A 20108-nucleotide genomic window follows, 5' to 3' on the forward strand; every position below is an offset into this window, starting at 1 on the left:
TGTATCTTATACAAAAATTATCTAAGAAATGAAACACAAAAAGATAACTGAAGCATGAATTTAAATACAAAACATAAAACTACAAAACTTCTAGAAAACAACAAGAGAAAATTTAGGGGACCAAGAACTAGGCAAAGAGTTCTTAGATTTTACACCAAAAGCATGGGATAATTTATAGATTGGACTTCATAAAGTTAAAAAGTTTTGCTTTGTGAAAGAGCTTATTAAAAAGATTAAAAATACAGATTGGGGTAAAATATTTGTAAACCACAATCCAACAAAGGCCTGTAATCTATAATATATGAAATAGTTTCAAAACTCAATATTTATTATTTATTTATTTATTTTTATTTATTTATTTATTTATTTTTTGGTGGTACTGGGGTTCCTGGAAACCCTTCTACCTTTGGGCTACACTCCCAGACCTATTATATATATATATATATATATATATATATATATATATATATATATATATATATATATTTATTTGGAAACAGGGTCTCTTAAGCCAGCAAGGCTTAACCAGCGTGATCCTCCTGTCTCCGCCTCCCAAGCGCGGGGATTACAAGCGTGCGCCACCATGCCCGGCAAAACTCAATATTTAAAAAAAGCAATATTTGGGAGGCTGAGATAAGAGGATCACAGTTTCTTGGCCAGCCTCAGCTACTTAGTGAGACCCTCCACAACTTAGTGAGACTCTGCCTCAAAGTAAATAATAAAAAATTGGGCTGGGGATATAGCTCAGAGGTAGAATGCCCCTGGGTTTAATTGCTAGTACTGCAAAAAACAAAAAAAAACCCCAAAATAAAAGCAATCCAATTATAAGTTGGGCAAGAGACATATACAGATATTTCACTTAAGAGGATATACAGATGGCAAATACATGCAAAAATATTCAACGTTAGCTACTTAAGGAATTCAATATAAAACCACAGTGAGCTATCATGACACATGTCAGAATAGCTAAATTTAAATCCGTAGTCTGAGCAGGGGCACGCAGTTGTAATCCCAGTACTTAGGAGGCTGAGACAGGAGGATTGCAGATTTGCGGCCAGCCTCAGCTACTTCGTGAGGCCCTCTGCAACTTCAAAATAAAGAATAAAAAAATAGTACTGGGTTGTAGCTCAGAGGTAGAATGTCTAGGTTTAATCTCTAGTACCATAAAACAAACAAACAAACAAAACAGTGATGATATCAAATGCTAGTGAGGATGCAGAGAAAACGGATCATTCTCACGTTGCTGGTGGGGATATAAAATGGTAAACAACTCTGGCAAACAGTTTGGCTGGTCCTTTCAAAACTAAAAATGAATTGGTATTAGAACCCAGCAACTGTATTCTTACATTCCTAGGCATTTATTCCAGTAAGGTTAAAGCTTATTTACACTCATACTCAAATATTTGTTCAAAATTGGGAACTACTCAAATATCCTCCAAAGGTTGAATGACTAAAGAAATCTGTGCTACATCCATAAGATGAAGTATTATTTCACGGTAAAAACGAGTGAAGTACTGCACAATGCAACTCAGAGGTACCCGAAAGAAATAAGGCTAAGTAAGAAAAGCCAATCTCAAAAGAGTATTATTCATGACTCCATTTATGTGAAAATAGCAAAATAACAGCCATTCAGAGCATGGCAGCACACGTCTGTAATTCTAGTACTGAGGAGGTTGAGACTGGAGAAGAGTAGGTTCAAGGTCAAAGCACAAAAACTTTGTGAGAACTTGTTTCAAAATAAACAATAAAATAGGGCTGGGGATGAAGCTTAGAAAAGAATGCCCAGAGTTCAATCCCCATTACCCCCCACACGTAAAATAAATAACATAGTTATAAAATGGAAGAACATATGAGTGCAGACAGCATAAGGATGGGGGATGTGTGTGGCTATAAAGAGGTAATGTGAGAGTCTTGTGATGGCACAACTTGATCCTGATTATGACGTTGGCTACACACAGCAACACACGTGACAAAAATGCATAGTTTTATACATACACAAACACAATAACACACACAAATGAGTAAAGGAAAAACCAGTGAAACTGATTTTATGGACTGTCATAATGGTAATATCTTAATTTTGATACTGTACTGTGGTTGTGTTAGTTGCTGGCATAGGGTGAGCTGGGGAAGCAAAAGATTTCCCAATATGTTCTTTACAACCTCCTGTGAATCTATAATTATAGTAGAAAAATGAGGGAGAGAGAAAGGAGGAGAGGAAAAGGGAGGGAAAAAAAGAAATCAGATTAGGTTGAGAATTAAGGTGCGTCAAGATGAAGCATCGGAACTCTGCCCGATACCTCTGTCCTCAGATCTCTCTGGATTTTGTCCCCCAGCCCTCACAGGTTAACAGCCCCAATCTACCTGGGCACTCTGGCCAGAAACTGGGGATTATTCCCAACGCCTTCCCGTCTCTTAGTCCCCCACCACACACATACCACCAAACTACCACTGATCTCACTGTCATTTCTACCTACTGACTATCTCAGGTTCATCTCACGGTCCAGCTGTAGGAGTTTCATGTCCTCATTGTCTGTTGCCATAGCCTCCTAACTGCTTCCACCCGTGTCCTTCCTAGATTTATAGGTTTTTTTTTTTTTTTTTTTTTTTTGTGGTACTGGGGGTGGAACCCAGAGGCTTTCTACCTCTGGGCTATACTCCCAGCCCTATTTTATATTTTACTTGGAAACACGGTCTCACTAAGTTGTTGGGAGCCTCACTAAGTAGCTGAGGCTGGCTTCGAAGCTGTGCGATCCTCCTGTCTCAGCCTCCCAAGTGCTGGGATTATAAGCATGTGCCACCATGCCCAGCCTAGATTTATGGTTAATCAAGTTTTTTGCCTACACAAGTGTTCAGTATCTCTTCCCAGCCTTATGGGTCAAGTCTAAGTTCTTCAGAATGCCAGATGTTTAGTGATCATCTAATCCTTATCTGTTGCTCCACCTTCATTTACCATCACAAAACATGTGGGGTTAAACAGTGTCCTGAAGGTTAAACACATGCTTTGAATCTCTTTAAGACTCTGCTTGCCCTAGCTTCAACGCCTTTATACATACTGTTCCTGTGCCTCACAGTCTTTACCTCCTCAGTCCTCTGCCTAGATACCTTTCAATCTTCAAGACTCAGGTCGTACTCATTTTGAAGCATTCCTTAAATTTCCCTAAGATACACACACAGCAAACTGTTTCTTCTCTGTGATCACAAAACATCTTGCCCTACCCCAAACATGGCTCTTCTAAATTTTACTTTCAACTAGACTATGAGCTACTTGAGAGCAAGGATCATAGTTCATATATCCTTATTTTTGTTGTTGTTGTTGTTGTTGTTGTTGTTTTGTGGGTCTAGGGATGGAACCCAGGGGCATTTGACCTCCTAGCTACACCCCCTGCCCTATTTTTTATTATTTATTTTGAAACAGGTCTCACTAAGTTGCAGAGGGCCTTACTAAGTAACTGAGGCTGTCTGCAAACTGCCATCCTCTGGTCTCAGCCTCCCGAATGCTGGGATTACAAGCGTGTGCTACCATGCCCAGCTTCCTTATGTTTTAAGAAACTACTAGTTGTTCAATAAAAAAAGATTAGAAAAATGACTGAATATATACTCTAGGAAGTCAAGAACTTTCATCTCTTTTATTCCCTAATATATTCCTAGAACCATGCCTGGCTTATAAGTATTTTGGGATGAAAGAACAAATATATTAGCAAATAAGGTCTTACCTGGTAAGAAGGCTGGGATCCCAATCTGTAAGATGACGTCTCTTGAGGGTGAGGGGTCGCTCCCACAATAACCCGGGGGAATGGGAAAGGGGGAGGTTGTTGACCCAAGACAGCAGAGCCTTGAGCATGGAAAAGCCGATCTCTCAGTTGTTGAACTGGTGGCTACAAGCGTTGTAATAAGGAAGCACTGTGTTAAGTAAACTAAAACAAGCACACATCTTCTCTTACTCTTTTTAGCAATCAAGCTTCTGGTGACCCTCCACACTCTAGCCACCTTAAATCACTCTAAGTTCCCTAATCTCTGCCAATCACTTGTATACCTCCCTCCAGGCTGTCCCTTCTGTCTGGATGGCCTCTATCTGCTGGTAAGCTACCTTTCTTTGAAGGTCCGGCCTAACTATTTTAATCATTGGGAAGTTGTCATTGCCTTTTTCAAACAAAATCACACCCCTCTCTCAAGTGCCACCGCGCTTAGTATAAGCTCTGTGCTGGCGCTGTAGGCTACTGCTCTCCCCCAGTGGATTGTGAACTGCTCGAAGGACAAGATCTCATCTGTCCTGGGAGGGTCAGCACTATCACAGTATCTGAAACACGCAAGTACCCAGCCAGTCTTAGATGACTGAATGGAATGGCTTGCTCTCACATGGCCCCACTCACCTGAGCACAGTCTCTGGGTAGGAAGCTCATGGCAGTGGCAAGGCTGCCCTGGGCTGCCAGGAGGCTGGCATACTGGGTAACCCTGCAGGTGGTAGTAGGACCTGGGCTCACGCTGTGAGGACCCCGCAGTAGTTCCAAGCTCCTGCTAAGGACCATCACCTTCTCCATCAGGTCCTACAGGGACAAGGATGAAGGCGGTCAGAACACATCCTGCTCTCTAAGCCCTGGCAGCCCACCCAGGGCTATTCCACCATGGCTATGCCCACATGAAGGCAGCGGGTGGTAACACCCAGAGACACCACAGTGAAGGGCCACTTGGCCTCACCTCCCAAGCTGCTGCGCTGGGCTCGACTGCATTTATCTGGATTCTTCTGTATCTCTTCCTCATCTTTTTACTTTCTTTACTTTTTCTGTTGGTACTTCGTTAACTGTTACACTAATTGTTTGTTTCATGTATGACTTTTGTCTCTCCATGAGTCTGTAATTCCCACCTCCTCTGGTTACTCACAGAGCACCTGGTACAATTTAGATCCACAGACCTTTTCACAGAAGCTGACAAAATAACCCAGGCTCACAGCCACTCAAATCCTGAATAAACTTGTATAAACATAAAATAGGGAAAATTTATGAAGGGCAATCCCAAGAGGCTGCTGCTTATTCTCCTCAGAGGGAAGGCAGTGATATTTCATCCTTAGGAGAAGATCGCAGACTTAGGAGAAGATCTTCTCCTTAGGAGAAGATCACAAGACCCTCACATCTTGGCTCTGATATCTCTGCTCATCCCAACCACTGACCTCTCCTAAGGTCTGAGATGGAGTGGCCAGAACCCTGAAGATAAGAGGTACCTGCAGAGCCCGGGGGGAGGAGGCCTGGTGGCACTTGGCCCAGCACTCTACCAGCCGCTCCACACTCCCGGAGCACACATAACAGAGGCTCGCCTCAGCCATTAGCGCCCTGCCACCCTCCTGCTCCATGCGAGTCCCCAGCATGTCTGTGGAGAGATGCAAACTTCATTAATGGCACAGCTTCCTTGGGCTGCTCCTCCTTTGCCTGTTTGGAAACAAGTAGATGACTGTGAGCTACAGGACCAAATAGTTACAAAGGTTTTAAGAGAGTACTGAGGATAACCTGGCTCTACGGTGAAGGCCAAAGCTCTTACATCAAGATGTCACAACGAAAAGTAAAAGTAAAACAGAACAATAAATCATCTCTACCAGGAGTGGGGTCACACACCGCAATCCTTGCCTCCTGGCTGAGCCAGACCCTGGCCCTAACAGCACGGCCTGGCCTCCCAGGGCTCAGTCCCTCTGCCTCCTGTGGTTCATCCATTGACTCCGCTGCATCCACACTGCACCGCTCCGAAGCCTGCAGGCACACCTACCACAGAGCTCCGGGAACTGCTCTGGCCCTGAGTATGTCAGTAGCAAGGCCAGTGCCTCTCTCCAGTTCTTCAGGCTACAGGCACACACCAGGTACTTCCAATTCTTCTGCACAACACAGGATAGAAGCTGTAATGGGATGAGAGGGGAGGAGGCCTTCAGCAGCCAGCGAGCATGGGCACAGGAGTTACTCACAAGTATGCGCTACTCGTGAGCCCCAAGGATGAAGGCGGTCAGAACACATCCTGCTCTCTAAGCCCAGGCAGCCCACCCAGGGCTATTCCACCACGGCTATGCCCACATGAAGGCAGCGGGGGATAGCACTGAGTAGGGCAGCAGGGAGCTGAAGGTGGTTAGAACAAATAGAGACTGCTAGATACCATAAACCCCACTCCCAAGATGTGGGCCTCCAACCTGGCTAGGCCCAAGTCATCTCCTGCATGCTGGACAGTTACCGAGGAGATTCTGGTTTGCCTCTTGGCCAAATAGCGCTCCTGTGTTCGCTTCAGCAGATCTGCACTCCCGGCCTGAGCCAGGATGATAGCCTCAGCAAAGCGCTCCTCCTTCAGACACAGCTCCACAGCAGGGCCCAGCTCCCCTAGCAGGAGGGCGCGGCTCAGGAGTCCATCTGTGTCTGTAGACAAAGGCAACCCCTGGACATTGGCCTCCCACACCCTGACTTCCCGTCCCACAGGTCCATGGCCCCCTGCCTCTGTCTCTACGTCACTTAGCCTGCCCTGCTCCAAACAGAATGCTCAAGTGTCATTCCCTGGCAACTACATGTATGGGGTGTCTCAGGGGTGACCAGGTCCAGTAGTGACCCTCTAAAGACAAGACTCAATACAGGACAGGGGACTCATGCAGCAGGACCGCAGGGGTGCTGTAGGCATCTTCAGCATGAGTGAGGTCACAGTCCTTTCAGCAAGAAGACATAGAAGAAGACATAAGGATGGGGAAATAAGTCTTGGTAGAAGACCTAAAAGAAGAATCTACCCATAAAAATCTGTATCGGGAGAGAGCTCTAACTGGTGAAGACACCTGTCAGTGTTTGAGATAGTGGGAGGGAAGCAGGAAACAAAATGGGGTGGCCTCAAGTTCCAAGAACTCTGAGCCCACCTGCCACTCGGGGCCTGAGTACCTTCTGTGATGGGGATCTCCCACGGAGTCATGTCCTGAGGGACCAGCTCATCAAAGAAGGCTGAGGATGAAGAGGCTTCCTCTGTAGTATGTTTGGAGGCCTGTATAAGGAAGGACAGATGTGACTATGTAGGAAATGAATCCAGAATAGACTCTAAGAGCTCTAATATTTATTTGAGTTTTGGTTGTTGTTTGCTCCTGGGGGTTAAATCCAGGAGTGCTTTACCACTGAGCTACATCCCCAGCCCTTTTTTTGTTTTTTTTTTTTTATTTTGGTACAACCTGCAATCCTCCTGTCTCAGACTCCCAAGTACTGGGATTACAAGGACATGCCACTGTGTCTGGCTCCCAGCTCTTTTAACTATTTTATTTTGAGATAAAGTCTCAGTTAAGTTGCCCAGGCTGGCCTGGAACTTGAAATCCTTCTGCTTCAGTCTCCTGAGTAGCTGAGATTACAGGTATGTGCCACTGTGTCCAGCTACTACTTGGTTATTGATGGGTAAAATTAAAAGAATAACCAGGCATAGTGGCACATGCCTGTAATCCCAGTACTTGGAAGGCTGAGACAGGAAGAGCACAGGTTTGAGGCCAGCATCAGCAACTTAGCAAGGCTCCTGGCAACTTAGCGAGACCCTGTTTCAAAATAAAAAATAAAAAAGAGAGCCGGGTATGGTGGTGCATACTTGTAATCCCAGTACTTGGGAGGCTGAGACAGGAGGATTGTGCAGGTTTGAAGCCAGCCTCAGCTACTTAGTGAGATGCTGTTTCCAAATAAAAATATAAAATAGGTCTGGGAGTGTAGTCCAGAGGTAGAAGGCCCCAGGGATCCATCCTCAGCACTGCAACAAAATAAAATAAAATAATAAAAATAAAAATAAAAAATAAAAAAGGGATGAAGGTATAGCACAGATGTAGGATGCCCCTGGGTTCCATCCCCAGTACAACAAAACAAAAAATAACACAAAAAACTTCTAAAAGAACGACCAGGTAAGGTTTTAGAAGAACAATAGTTTATGGTTCAGACACAGCTCCATTTTTAGCTCAAAAGCTTATTGATGCTGGCTTACTCTGGCTCCAAGAGACTAAGGAATTTAAAGACTTCCACAGAAGCTGAGCACCTATTGACAGTAAAGCAAAGGGCCAGCAGGAAAGTGCGCTGAAGGCAGGTCTCCTGTGCTGCACTAGATGAGTCTGGCTGGACTCTACCATACCTGGCCGCAGAAGGCCTTTGGCCTGTTACTGTTGAGGTCATCTACCGTGGGCTGAGGGCTCTCTGCTAACCCCAAGTCACTCTTCAACCATGTGGCCACCTGCAAGGAGAGACCTATCAGTACCATTCTTCCCAGCATAAGTTTACAGGGTTTTTTTTTTTTTTTTGTTTTTTTTTTTTGTCTTTTTGGAATTGGGGATTGAACCCAGAGTATTGAGCCCGTAAAGCAGGCACTTTGCCACTGAGCTAAATCCCGGTCCCACGATGTAAATTTAAATGAGCCTTATGCTCTCTTCCCACCTCCATGCCCACCAACTGAATACTGTAAGACCCTCCATCCACTTTCCTGGGGAAAAGCCTAACTCCAGGAGGGTAAATGCTCATATATGCATTAATTAAGCCCAGAAAGATGTTCTGAGGTGGTTTACTCTGGCAGGATTCTCCTGTTCTCTGCAGCAAGTTCATGCTTCAGATGTGAAAAGTAGCTTACCTTGCTAGGTGTGGTGGCGCATGCTTGTAATCCCAGTGGGAGGCTGAGACAGGAGGATCGCACAGGTTCAAAGGCAGCCTTAGCTACTTAGTGAGTCTCTCAACAACTTAAGGAGACCCTGTTTTCAAACAAAATATAAAATAGGTCTGGGAGTATAGCCCGGAGGAAGAAAAGCCCCTGGGTTCTACCCCCAGTATCACACACACACACACACACACACACACACACACACACACACACATACACACGTAACTTACCTTCTCCTGAAGTTCATCTTTATTATATCCTAAGAGCCTTAACAATTTCATCCTGGAGTCTTGCTCTAAAGTCACCTAAGGAACCAAAGAATATAGAAGAGTCTCCATTAAATGAGTGAGTGATCTTCCTCCTGCACCAAGACAACTGGACCACTGTGCTCGTGTACCCTCAAATAGCATTGTGTATTATCTAAAGTGCCCTCAGCAGAACAACGCTACCTTTCCCTTTTCCTCCTCAGATCTGATCTATCGCTGGGCTCTGGGCATTAATACAACCCTCTGTCCCTTCTGCACGAGAATCTGACTTTCAGTTGACTTGAGAATCTAACCTTCAGTTCACTTGCTAGCTCCGTTACCCTGGTAACCTGATAAGAGTGAAATGTTAGCTGTTCTGAGGCTTGTGATTGGTAAATTGCATCTGGCCTGGGACTATCTAAATTATAAGTAACTGATTCACATCAGTTACTTATAATTAGCATCAGTGGACACCATGCTCAAGGGTTTCCTTGGCTGCAAATGCCTCTTGGTACTGGACAGATCCCTCGCAGGGACTCTGGAAACGATGCTTTTGGAGCTGGTACAGAGATATTGGCTGTTGTGGGAAAGAGGCTTCTAGTCAGGGTATCTAACTAATGTACATCTTATCTCCTTGTACCTGAGTTGTCTCTGTGAAGCTAATGAAGAGAATTCTGAATTGCTACATGAACTACAGAAAGGAGAGGACTCCATGCTGCTACCCTACAGACAAGCTTGGTCCCTGTCCCCATATCCTCCCAAAGAGACTGATGACAAGTATAGCCCACAGAAACCTTGTGAGTCTAAATGCATTGTAGAGAAGATCCCTGGCAGAAGTTGCACAGATATAGTAAACAAAGTCTGCTTTCCCCAAGGACCAAGACTTCCTGAAGTCCCCCTAACCTGGGATAGCTGGCCTGGGCCCTCACAGTCTCTCTGGGTTCCCTCCTCCTTTGGTGCTCCTCCTTTGGAAAAGTTTCTCCACCATCAGCTTCAGGAATGATCATGATGGGCAGCTGGGGAGCCCTTAGACCAGATGCCCTCTGTCCTGTAGGCACCAGTCTGTTCAGCAGAGCGGAGGCTGACTGTGATCACTCCGTCGAGTCACCATTCCCACCTCTCCATTCCTGGAGCTGTGTCCTGCATCGCTTCTTACTCTGCTTCCCATGTCTTTCTCAAATCCTTTTCTCTCTCCAGTTCCTGTGTGTACCTTCATAAAGCTCTGCTACATCTGAGGCACAGACCCAAAGTCCCTCTCAGATCTGGGGGAAAGGCTCTGTTCTTTTTGCATTCTCTATAACCCCAATTGTTGTTCAATTTTCCCACTGTCTGATGGTTCAGCCACTTCCTTTTCTTCCTTCAGACTTCTCATCTGTTACACTTCCTTTGACAGGTACATAAGCTTTTGACAGGTACATTGCTTATGACTGGTATCAAAAGCAACTTGAGCTGCCAGGTGTGGTGGCGCACACTTGTAATCCCCGTGCTTGGGAGGCTGAGACAGGAGGATCGCACAGGTTCGAAGCCAGCCTCAGCTACTTAGTGAGGCTCTCAGCAACTTAGTGAGACCCTGATTCCAAAAAAGTATAAAATAGGTATGGGAGTATAGCCCGGAGGTAGAAAAAAAAAAGCCCCTGGGTTCCACCCTCAGTACCACATACACACACAAAAGCAACTTGATATTGTGTGTGTGTGTGTGTGTGAGAGAGAGAGAGAGAGAGAGGGAGAGAGAGAGAGAGAGAGAGACAGACTGGGGATTGAACCCAGGGCCAATCTACCTCTGAGCTACACCCCCAGCTCTATTTTACTTTTGTTTTGAAACAGAGTTTCACTATGTTAATGAGAGTCTCAGTATTTGCTGAAGTTGTCCTTGAACCTGCAATTCTCCTGTCTCAGCCTCTCAAGTACTGGGATTACAAGCAGGTACCATCACACCAGCTGGAACTGAATCTCTGAAGGAACAGAGTGGCACCTGAGACCTGGGGCCCACCGCAAGGACTTGACTTGGGTTACCTGACATAAACCCAAAGCCTCTTCTGAGGTACCCTTCTAGTGAAGCTTCCCTTCCCTCTGTTTCCGTCCTTCCGTTTTCCTTCCCATCACTTCTCTGCATTGGGCAAGCTACTGTGAAAGCTTTCTTTGGCTTAGAACAGCAGCAGCAGCAGCAGTGAAGGATAACCTCTCCTGTGCGCCCTATCTTCACAAGTGGCATCTGAGCCTCTGGTGAAGGGCAAAGAATCTGTCCTGAAGACTCAAGAAAGGCCCACGGGGATTAAGGCCTGTGTGATCCAGGTCAGTGTGGCTGTGCATCTCCTGGAGGTGACAGAGGCTGAAGTCTGGCCTTCAAGGAAACACTCTGGGCAGCCAGCCTTCGAGCTTCCTACCTTCAGGAACTGCCAGAGCATCCTCTCACTTGGCTGTGAAGCTCTCTGGCTCTTGGTCTGGCAATAGTTCAGGAGATTTCCTGACCCCAAGGCCTCCTGAAGCTCGAGTGACCTCGTCAAGACGTCAGACTCTGTGGTGACTTGACTGATGAAGACCAGGCGGGGGCAAGGCTGTGGCACTTGCTGGGCATGGGCGCTGGGAAGGCCAAACGTAACCAGCTTCCCCCCAAACTGGTGAGAAAAGTAAGAGTGGCAGAAGTTATACATTCAAGCCAAAAACTAACTCCAAGTCAGGATCACAGGAAGGCTACCTATTGGTAGACCCTAGAACCGTAAATCAATAAAAGGAGAGATCCTGGGACATAGAATAGGATCAGGAATTGAGTATGGGTATGGACATACTGAGACTGTGCTCCATACCAAATGTGTCCCATACCAAATCACCACTGCATTTTTAGTACCACCAGCTTAAAACTTCACCACACGATACTCACCTCCTCCTCTCCTGTTGTGGTACCACCATTCTCCCAACCATCTGGCCTAAACAGCTTATCATGACCACAGTCTTTAAACCCAATCAACAACAAATCTTACCTCTCCTTATAAGGATGCAGGCTGTCTCCCCACCATTCCCAGTGCTAGCACACCTAAATCACTAGAAGATTTTGCTAGCTTTCATTATCCCCTTCCTCCAACCCAGGTCTTGGATCCCACCCTATTGCTACTTAGGAGCTTGGAATGGTTTCACAGGGACAAAGAGAGCACGTATATTGCTCTGCGTGACAGGGACAAAACCCCACAAAGTCAGGGCCAAACCTTCTTAGCATCTCTTTCCCCTTCTCATTTATGTGATTACTCCACACCCCTCAATGCCCAGTTCATCCCTATCCTGTGCCTTGACCCACAGCAGCACCTCCACCTGCAGCATGCTTCTTGTCAAATTTTATGTTTGATGTAAAGCACTTGGCACAAAATTGGAGCTCAGACAAGTGCTTTTACTCCAGCAGTTCTCAATCTTGGCTGCACTTTAAAACCATCTTGGAGGGCTATCCAGTGTCACCAGGCCACACCCCAGAGGACAGCATCGTAAGCCCGTAAGCCCGGGGGAGAAGCACAGGCATCAGTACTTTTGAAATCATCAAGTATTCCAACGTGTAGCCAAGGTTGATAACGACTGCTTTACTCCCTAACTACTCACGATTTCCTTTCCTGAAACCTACCTCCTTAGTGATTTCCCTAGAAAGACTTATTTTATCTCTGGGCTCTTTTAGCACAAAATCTATACCATAGCTAGTGCTCAAAAAAACCATTTAAGCTTTTGATCTGTATAGTACTTGACTGTTTCATAAAGTGCTTACATCTGTTCTCATCTGAGTTTGTGTCAGTTCACTAACTTAAGCTGGGCAGGTGTCATCACCCTCCATCTTATAGTAAAAACACTGAAGGGCTGAGAGATTAAGTGACTTGCTCAAGGTTACTCTGCTAATAAATGATGAAACCGTGGCAAGAGCCCCAGCCTCCTGACCTCAGGATTCTTCACCTCACGACCCTCTTCTCTTTATTTTTAACCTCACTGCCACTTGGATGTGTTAATCTTACCTTCCTAATAAAACTGTTGGTTCCAAAAACAAAAAACTCTACTTTTATACATCTGTTTTCAATTCAAACCTATTTAAAGCATTGTGCTATGTCCCTCAGGGTCTTGCTACTCAAAGTGTTCATTGGTCCTCAGCAGAGACACAAGGAAATCCCCTGAGCACTTGTTGGAAAGTCAGATCTTGGGCTCTGCTTGAGACTGGATGAACCAGAATCCAAATTTTAATAAGATCCGTGGTTTGAGAAGCACTGCTTTGGAGAATATATAAATAAATGTGATATGGCCCCTATCCTTACACAGTATACTACTTAGTACAATGTCCAGACATGTAAGTAATGTTAGTAGTTAGAACATAGCATGATGGGGGTATAAATCTGTGGAATATAGAAGGGAGGTTAAGTTTGACTAGGTTTCAAGACAGGCACCATTGAGATGACATTTAAGTGTGAGGCCTTGAAAGGCCAGAGGAGGATTCAGTGGGTCTAGGAAAGAGGCTGATGGTTGGGTTCAAGCTTGGGCAAGAGGGTTGAGTTATTCATGGAACATAAGGGAGCCACACGTAACCGGACACAGGGAACATGTGAGAATGGGACGGGAACAGGAACCAGAATGGCGAGTGGAGCCCTTTACACTCCGCCTTGAGGCCAAGGCCACAGAAGCTCAAAGGTTCTGAGCAGAGGAATGACAGGATAAAAATCTACACGTTCCTTCTTTGTATTCCTTGCCACCAGTTCAGAGAGGTAAGGGTCAGAGAAATCTCAGCTGGAGTCTCAGGCTGTTCTCCATAACAGAGAGATGGAAAGCAATCAATTCAGCTGGGCGTGGTGGCGCATGCTTGTAATCCCCACACTTGGGAGGCTGAGACAGGAGGATCGCAGGTTCATGGCCAGCCTCAGCTACTTAGTGAGGCCCTCTGCAACTTAGTAAAACCCTGTTTCAAAATAAAAAATAAAATTGGGCTAGGGGTGTAGCTCGGAGGTAGAATGCCCTTGGGTTTCATCCCCAGTACCACTAAATAAATAAATAAATTCCAGGTGTGGTGGCAAGGGCGTGTAATCTCCGTGCTTGGGAGGCAGAAACAGGAAGATCGCACAGGTTTGAAGCCAGCCTTGCTGGCTTAAGAGACCCTGTTTCCAAATAAAATATAGAATAGGTCTGGGAGTGTAACCCGGACATAGAAGGGTTCCATCCCCAGTGCCACCAAAATAAATAAATTAATTAATTAACCAAGACACACACACACACACACACACACACACACACACACACACACACAAAGCAATCAATTCCTTTTAGATCGAACTGGCATAGAAAATGGTGCAGAATGGGTGATGGAGCAAAGAGAGCAACAAAGTAACTGTGAGAGGAGTGGGGCATGAGCTGAGACAGAGGCAGCGGGCACCAACCTTAGCTCCTTGCTGGGCACATGGGAAGCTTCACATTCACAATCACACCATAAACCCACGACACTTACAGCAAACGAGACGCCTGCTGGCCTTCTAATCCATTTCGGAGGCTTTTTCAGGGGAGGTGTCAAAGATGCCTGGGCCGCTTGCTCTGGCACCTGCAATGGTGGGGGAAGCTGGTCTTTGCTGACGGAAGAGGAGATGTGGGGAAGGATGCCTGCATCACCCGCCTGAAATTGCAATTTAGCCAGGAACTCTAGCTATGAATTCCATCTGGGGAAGAATCCTTCAAACACTCCAGTTGACCTAGTAAGCATTGACTCCTATATTCCAAGGGATAAGGATGTGATGGCGAGGGTGGGGCTCCAAGCCTACTATGTCAAAGTCTGCAAGGAGACCCAGGTATGGGGACCAACACCCATAATCCCAGTACTCGGGAGGCTGAGATAAGAGGAGTGCAGCGCCTTCCTATCTCAGGAGGAGCAAGGCCAGCCTCTGCAACTTAGTGAGACCCTACTTAAAAAAAAATAGTAATAATAATAAAAATAGGGCTGAGGGTAAATCTCAGAGGTAGAATGCCCCTGGATTCGATCTCCAGTACCACAAAACAAGTCTTTGAAGTGATATACTAAATGAATCTACAGGGGAGAAGAGGATAAGACAGTCCACGCTTCTGAGATACAGGCTCCAGACATAGAGGCTAAATATCCCTGGAATGTTCTCTAAAAAGGAACACCCCAAAACAAGAATCAAGGTGAAGGTGTCTTACTGTGTTAGAAGATGACACCCTGCTAAGATGAACACACGCACTGAAAAAAGCTGCAGGCCTCCACATCTGAGGGATCTGGTCTTCCCATCTCCAGAAGCCCCTACTGTCCCCAGGCCACGTGTCCTTCTTTCCCCCCAAACATAGACAGCCCCTCCCCTCTATCACTCTCCACCAGCCCTCCAAACCTTTTCAGCCTGTCTCATGTGCTGGACTTCACAGCTCCTACCCATCACAGAGTACAATCTAATCCAGCCGTCAAAGGAGGCAGCAGAGAACACTGGAGGGTCCCGAGGGCACCACTGCACTTCGAAGCACCAGCTGCTCTGCGTGGAAAACTTATACACCACCTAACATGAGGCAACACAACCGTTAGGAACCAAGCAGTTCAGCGAGCCCTGACTTAGGTGAGGCAAGCCAGAGCACACGGCACACCCCTCTCCCATCACATCGCCACCCCGGCATGCCCACAGGAGGGCCAGCCTACCTCACTGCTCTCCAGGTTCCAGCACAAGATCTGACTGTCCTTGGCACTACTGAGCAGCAGCTCAGCGTCAGCCTGGCTCCATGAAATTGACAAAACCCCCCTAAAAAGGAAAAGAAAGAAGGACTAACATGTGCTTAATGCCTACTATGAATAAGGTGCCTTCTATATCTTAGATACGTCTTGACCCAACAAAACGGGTGGTCTGATTTCATTTTACGAGTAAGAAAAAAAAAAAAAAAAAAACAGGCTCTGAAGAATTCAGTAGCTCTCACATAGTTTCACAGCTGGGACTGTGGTCAGAGCCCGGCGCCTGAGCACTCTGCCCTGCACCACGCTACCACCCACAGGTCACCACTGGGTGACCTGCTTTTCCCATTAGAGTAGGACCATACTCGGTATGAATCAAAAACCCACTGCTAGGGTGCTTTCAGCCCAGCATGGCAGTGAAGAACCTGCAAAGGTCCCTGAGGAGGTAGAAAGGCAACATGGTCCTTTGGTTAGAAAAACACTGTAGAGCTTCTCCCTCTGCCATGGGCCCAAGAATTACAGCTTTGGGGCAGGCCTGTTCAGAGGACAGGCAGGAGCCAAGCTGCTTCTATGAAGAAGTCTTAGAGAAAGCCGTCTCATCACTTAGAGAAATGACATTATACTCAGATCAAATCCTAGGGGCTCCCCTAGTGGAACTGTTATACTGTGGACCCTGTGTCTCTCAGAGGTCCTTATGCTAAAGGCATGGTCCCCAGAGAAGTGCTACTGGGAGGCAGTGAAGCCTCTAAGAGTTGGTGCCGAGTGAGAGGACTTTGGGTCCCTGAGGGCGTGCCCTAGGGGAGCTGCGGGGCTCTGGTCTCTCCCTCATTCCCTTTGCTTCGTGGCCATGACGTGAGTGTTTTACCCCACCGTGCGCTCCTGCCCTGGTTTGCTGCCTCACCATAGGTCCAAAGGCCATGGGTGCATCAACCATGACCTGAAAACTCCAAATTTGTGAGCCAAATGAACTTTCTCTTTATAAGGTGCTTATCTGTGATATTTTAATAGTGATAGAAAATGAACACAAAGACTAAACATTGAATATTTCTCACGACCCCATCCCCACTCCTATCCCTGAAAGTTAGACAGAATCACAGGCTCTTCTCCATAACTCTGGGGTCTAATGGAATTCCTCTTGGTTAGGGCTAGCGCTAGTGGTGGCTACATGTTCACTGCAATGGCTCTGAAGCCAGGGAGGATGTCTGATAGCTAAAGCGAGGCACTCATTGCCTCCCATACTGGTCAGTTATGCACCCCATCCCACCGAAGATGTGGATGTGGTTTGGGATGCTACCTGCTATGGCTCTCTAGCACCTTCAGGGGTGAGGAGGCAAAGCGCAAGTCCCACAACTGAATCACTGGGAGCCGGTCATCTTCTGAGCACAGCACTAACTGGGTGGCTATGTCCGGGTGCCAGGCCAGGCCCGAGCAGTGCATCTGTGAACAAAGCAGATCCCAGTGGGTGATGGAACCTGACTCTTCTGGTTATGAACCTTTTCTGCCCAAATGAGATGGGACCACTCTGAGAGTAAGTTTTGTACCTCTTCAAGATGACTGGGGACACCACAGCCATTGGGGATTAAACGATGACCATGAATAAGGCATGGCAGAAGCTTCCAGATGAGCTCTGCTTAGGGGCCCTAAATGTTCACGTTTAACAGGAGACCCACAGAGGGGCTGAGTTCACATGTCCAACAGTTGAAAACGGAAGCCTGGCCTGGGGCATGGCAGGTCCAACTGCTCGGCACAAGAGAGAAGCCAGAGCCAGCCCTGCAACCCGCCTCCACCACTCACCCTGCTGCTGCTGTCACTGACTTTGATGATGGGTTCATTCTTCCTGAGATCCCACACAACCGCCTTGCCGCTGGGGTGAGCAGAAGAAAGAATATGCTGGACTTGCCGGTTCCAGGAGAGTGCCTTGATGTCTTCTGGGGGCTGCTGAGGCAGGATTGGGGGGGAGGTAAGACAACTCATCACCCCCTGGGCCAAATGACATCTGCTATTCCATGGCCCCCAATCCCCACAGGAAGTTCAAGAATAGGCATGAGGCTCCCCAAACCAAGATAGTCACAGGGAGCTGGCGGCTGAATTTTCCCAGGATGGTCCTTTAGGGTACTGGTGTGGAAGTGATAGGGGTTGGGGGGATAGGCACATTATTTTCAAGTTCTCCTGAGATTTAAAAACAGTCCTTTTGTCTAGGACAAAGAAAAGGGAGAAAAGAAGTAAGGTAAGGGAGGGAGGCAAACAGATAGCCAAGACCCCCAAAGAGAGGGAGACAAAGGAAACCAGTGCTATTTTCAGGGTATAAGGTATTATCAGATTCACACTTAACTTACCTCCCAATACCATAAGCATAAAGGAAAAGCCAGGAAGCAAAAAGGTGGGCCCAGTTACATAATGACAGAGAGGCACACTCAGAGAAAGAAGACGCACCAGACCCCAACTGCATGAGAGAGTTACATACAGAAACAACACTGAGCCCACCTACCAGAAGAGGAGAATGGTGCGTCCAGGGTCCTGCTCGTGGCCCCTCTCTGCGGAGCCCAGGGCTCTGCCCAACCCTGCCCAGTCTATACTGTGAAACCCAGCACACCCACTCCTTTCTCTGTGTCACTGCCCTCCCTTCCCTTCATCTTCCTTCTGGAAGCTCTTAGAACAGTAAGGACCACCAACCAACCTCTCCACATTCACCACCCCCACCCCCGCTCCACCCTGCATCCCAGCTCCTGGCTGGCTGGTAATGTGTCAGTCCATGGAGTTTTATTGCCCTCCAGTGGTAAAGCCTGAAATCTTGTTTTGGCTGGCTCCAAAACTCAAGATGTTACCTGGGAAAAATCAGCTGCCCACCCTAGGCAGCAGCTCCAGGTCAGAGGCCGCCTTCTCACCTGTGACTTGGATCCTGGTGTCATAGGAGCACTCAGGTTATTCAAATCCCAAATGAAGATTTCAGAATCACTGGCTCCGGAGGCCAGCAGGTTGCCCTGCATGGATGAAAGGCATTTGGAGACACACTACCCTAAAAAGAGATGAGAGTAGGAGAGGGGGAAAGATGTCCACATCTGGGACACCCAATGCCTCCCCTTTTACAGCCTAGGAAGGATTCAGAGCTACAGCCCACAGGCCACAGTGAATGCATCCATTCAGACCTGTTGCTCAAAGGCTTGGCCATGTTTAACCAAGTGAAATGCAGTACCTGGAAAGGGTTAAAGTCAAGGGCTCTAACAGCCCCTGTGTGCTTCTGTCTCTGGGCAATCACAGGCTCCTTTCCTGAAGACAGGACGTGGGTCACATTATATAGAGTAAGCATGCCATTGTCCCCTCCACCTGCAATAACTCCGGCGCTTTCCAGGAGCCCCTTGCCAGAGCTCCCCCAGACCAGCTTGTGGAACCTACAAAGAGAAGGAACTGGCATCAGCACCAACTTGGGTCCACAGCAGAATGCAGAAGGCAGGCATCCTTCCAGCCCCTGGCCTCTCCGCCCTGACCGGGGCTGCCTGTCACCTTCATTTCCCAGACAGAGAAGGGAGCTCTCCTCGGCCTGGTCCTGCCCTTTCTCTGAAAATATCCCACCTATGATTCACTAAAGGTCAGAAGCCACTGCCTTTGAGATATGAGAGAGTGTTTTGTGTTTTGTTTTGTTTTAAGTTAACACTGGGGTTATATGGACCTGTGATAACTACTTCAAATAGATTATTTCACTTAATCCTCACAACTCAGTCAGAAAACAGTAACAATAACCTACCCTTTTGAATATTCATTATATACCAGATACTGTTTTACATATTTTATATGGATTAGCGGTTTGATATTTAACAATACAGCTGTGCATGGTGTAATCCCCGTAATTGGAAGCCTGAAACAGAAGGATCACAAGTTCAAGGACGACCTCAGCAAGCAGTGAGACTCTCATCAATCTAGCAAGACCCTGTTTCAAAGAATAAAAATAAAATAGGGCCGGGGGTGTAGCTCAGAGATAGAATGCTCCTGGTTCAATCCTCAGTAAAACACACACACACACACACACACACAACACACACAAACACACAAATTAATTCTATGAGATAGTACTATTATCTCCATTTTCAACTAGGAAACTGAGGCTCAAAGAAATTATATAACCTCTGTACATAGACCTTATAATTTCATCTTCATTTTATAGCTAGGAAGTGACAGAGTCAAGGTTCAAAGTCAGATCAATCCTATGCCAGAGCTTGAATTCTTTTCTTAAAATAATTTTTTATTAGTGCATTGTATTCATACATCATAATGGGATAAAAAATACTTTTGTAGACATACATGCACACATCGCCCAGTTAGCCCCCACCCGATCCCCACTCCGTTCCCTCCCCATCCCTCCTTCCCATGCTTGGCTTAGTGGTTGACATCTAGTATTATAGCAATTTATCCAAAATTAACAATGATAATCTCACATAACAGTTTCATTTGTCTGATACCAAGCTTTTGATGACGTAAAGATAACATTTCAATATTTCTTTTTGCTTTCTTTCTTACCAGAGAATATTTTTTTCTTTTTTTTTTTTTAGGTGAAACTATCAAACACTTATTTATTTATTTTTAAG

At 46.4% G+C, this 20108-nt stretch overlaps 1 protein-coding gene across 1 annotated transcript in view; it reads right to left on the reverse strand.

Moving 5' to 3' along the window:
- The window catches only part of SEC31B (SEC31 homolog B, COPII coat complex component), a gene marked incomplete at both ends in the record, with an annotated part of 40022 nt that overhangs the window by 7669 nt on the left and 12245 nt on the right, over positions 1–20108 (reverse strand). The window contains 16 exons of the mRNA XM_080694090.1: positions 3717–3878; positions 4374–4547; positions 5219–5364; positions 5755–5881; positions 6208–6386; positions 6891–6990; positions 8101–8199; positions 8847–8921; positions 11246–11476; positions 14317–14451; positions 15203–15364; positions 15502–15601; positions 16823–16965; positions 17323–17466; positions 18414–18509; positions 18722–18917. Coding sequence (XP_080550216.1) covers positions 3717–3878; positions 4374–4547; positions 5219–5364; positions 5755–5881; positions 6208–6386; positions 6891–6990; positions 8101–8199; positions 8847–8921; positions 11246–11476; positions 14317–14451; positions 15203–15364; positions 15502–15601; positions 16823–16965; positions 17323–17466; positions 18414–18509; positions 18722–18917 — 2269 coding nt within the window. The remainder of the gene's footprint in view (positions 1–3716; positions 3879–4373; positions 4548–5218; positions 5365–5754; positions 5882–6207; positions 6387–6890; positions 6991–8100; positions 8200–8846; positions 8922–11245; positions 11477–14316; positions 14452–15202; positions 15365–15501; positions 15602–16822; positions 16966–17322; positions 17467–18413; positions 18510–18721; positions 18918–20108) is intronic.

Source organism: Muscardinus avellanarius (assembly GCF_963383645.1).
Source record: "Muscardinus avellanarius genome assembly, chromosome: 4".
Lineage (NCBI taxonomy): Eukaryota > Metazoa > Chordata > Mammalia > Rodentia > Gliridae > Muscardinus > Muscardinus avellanarius.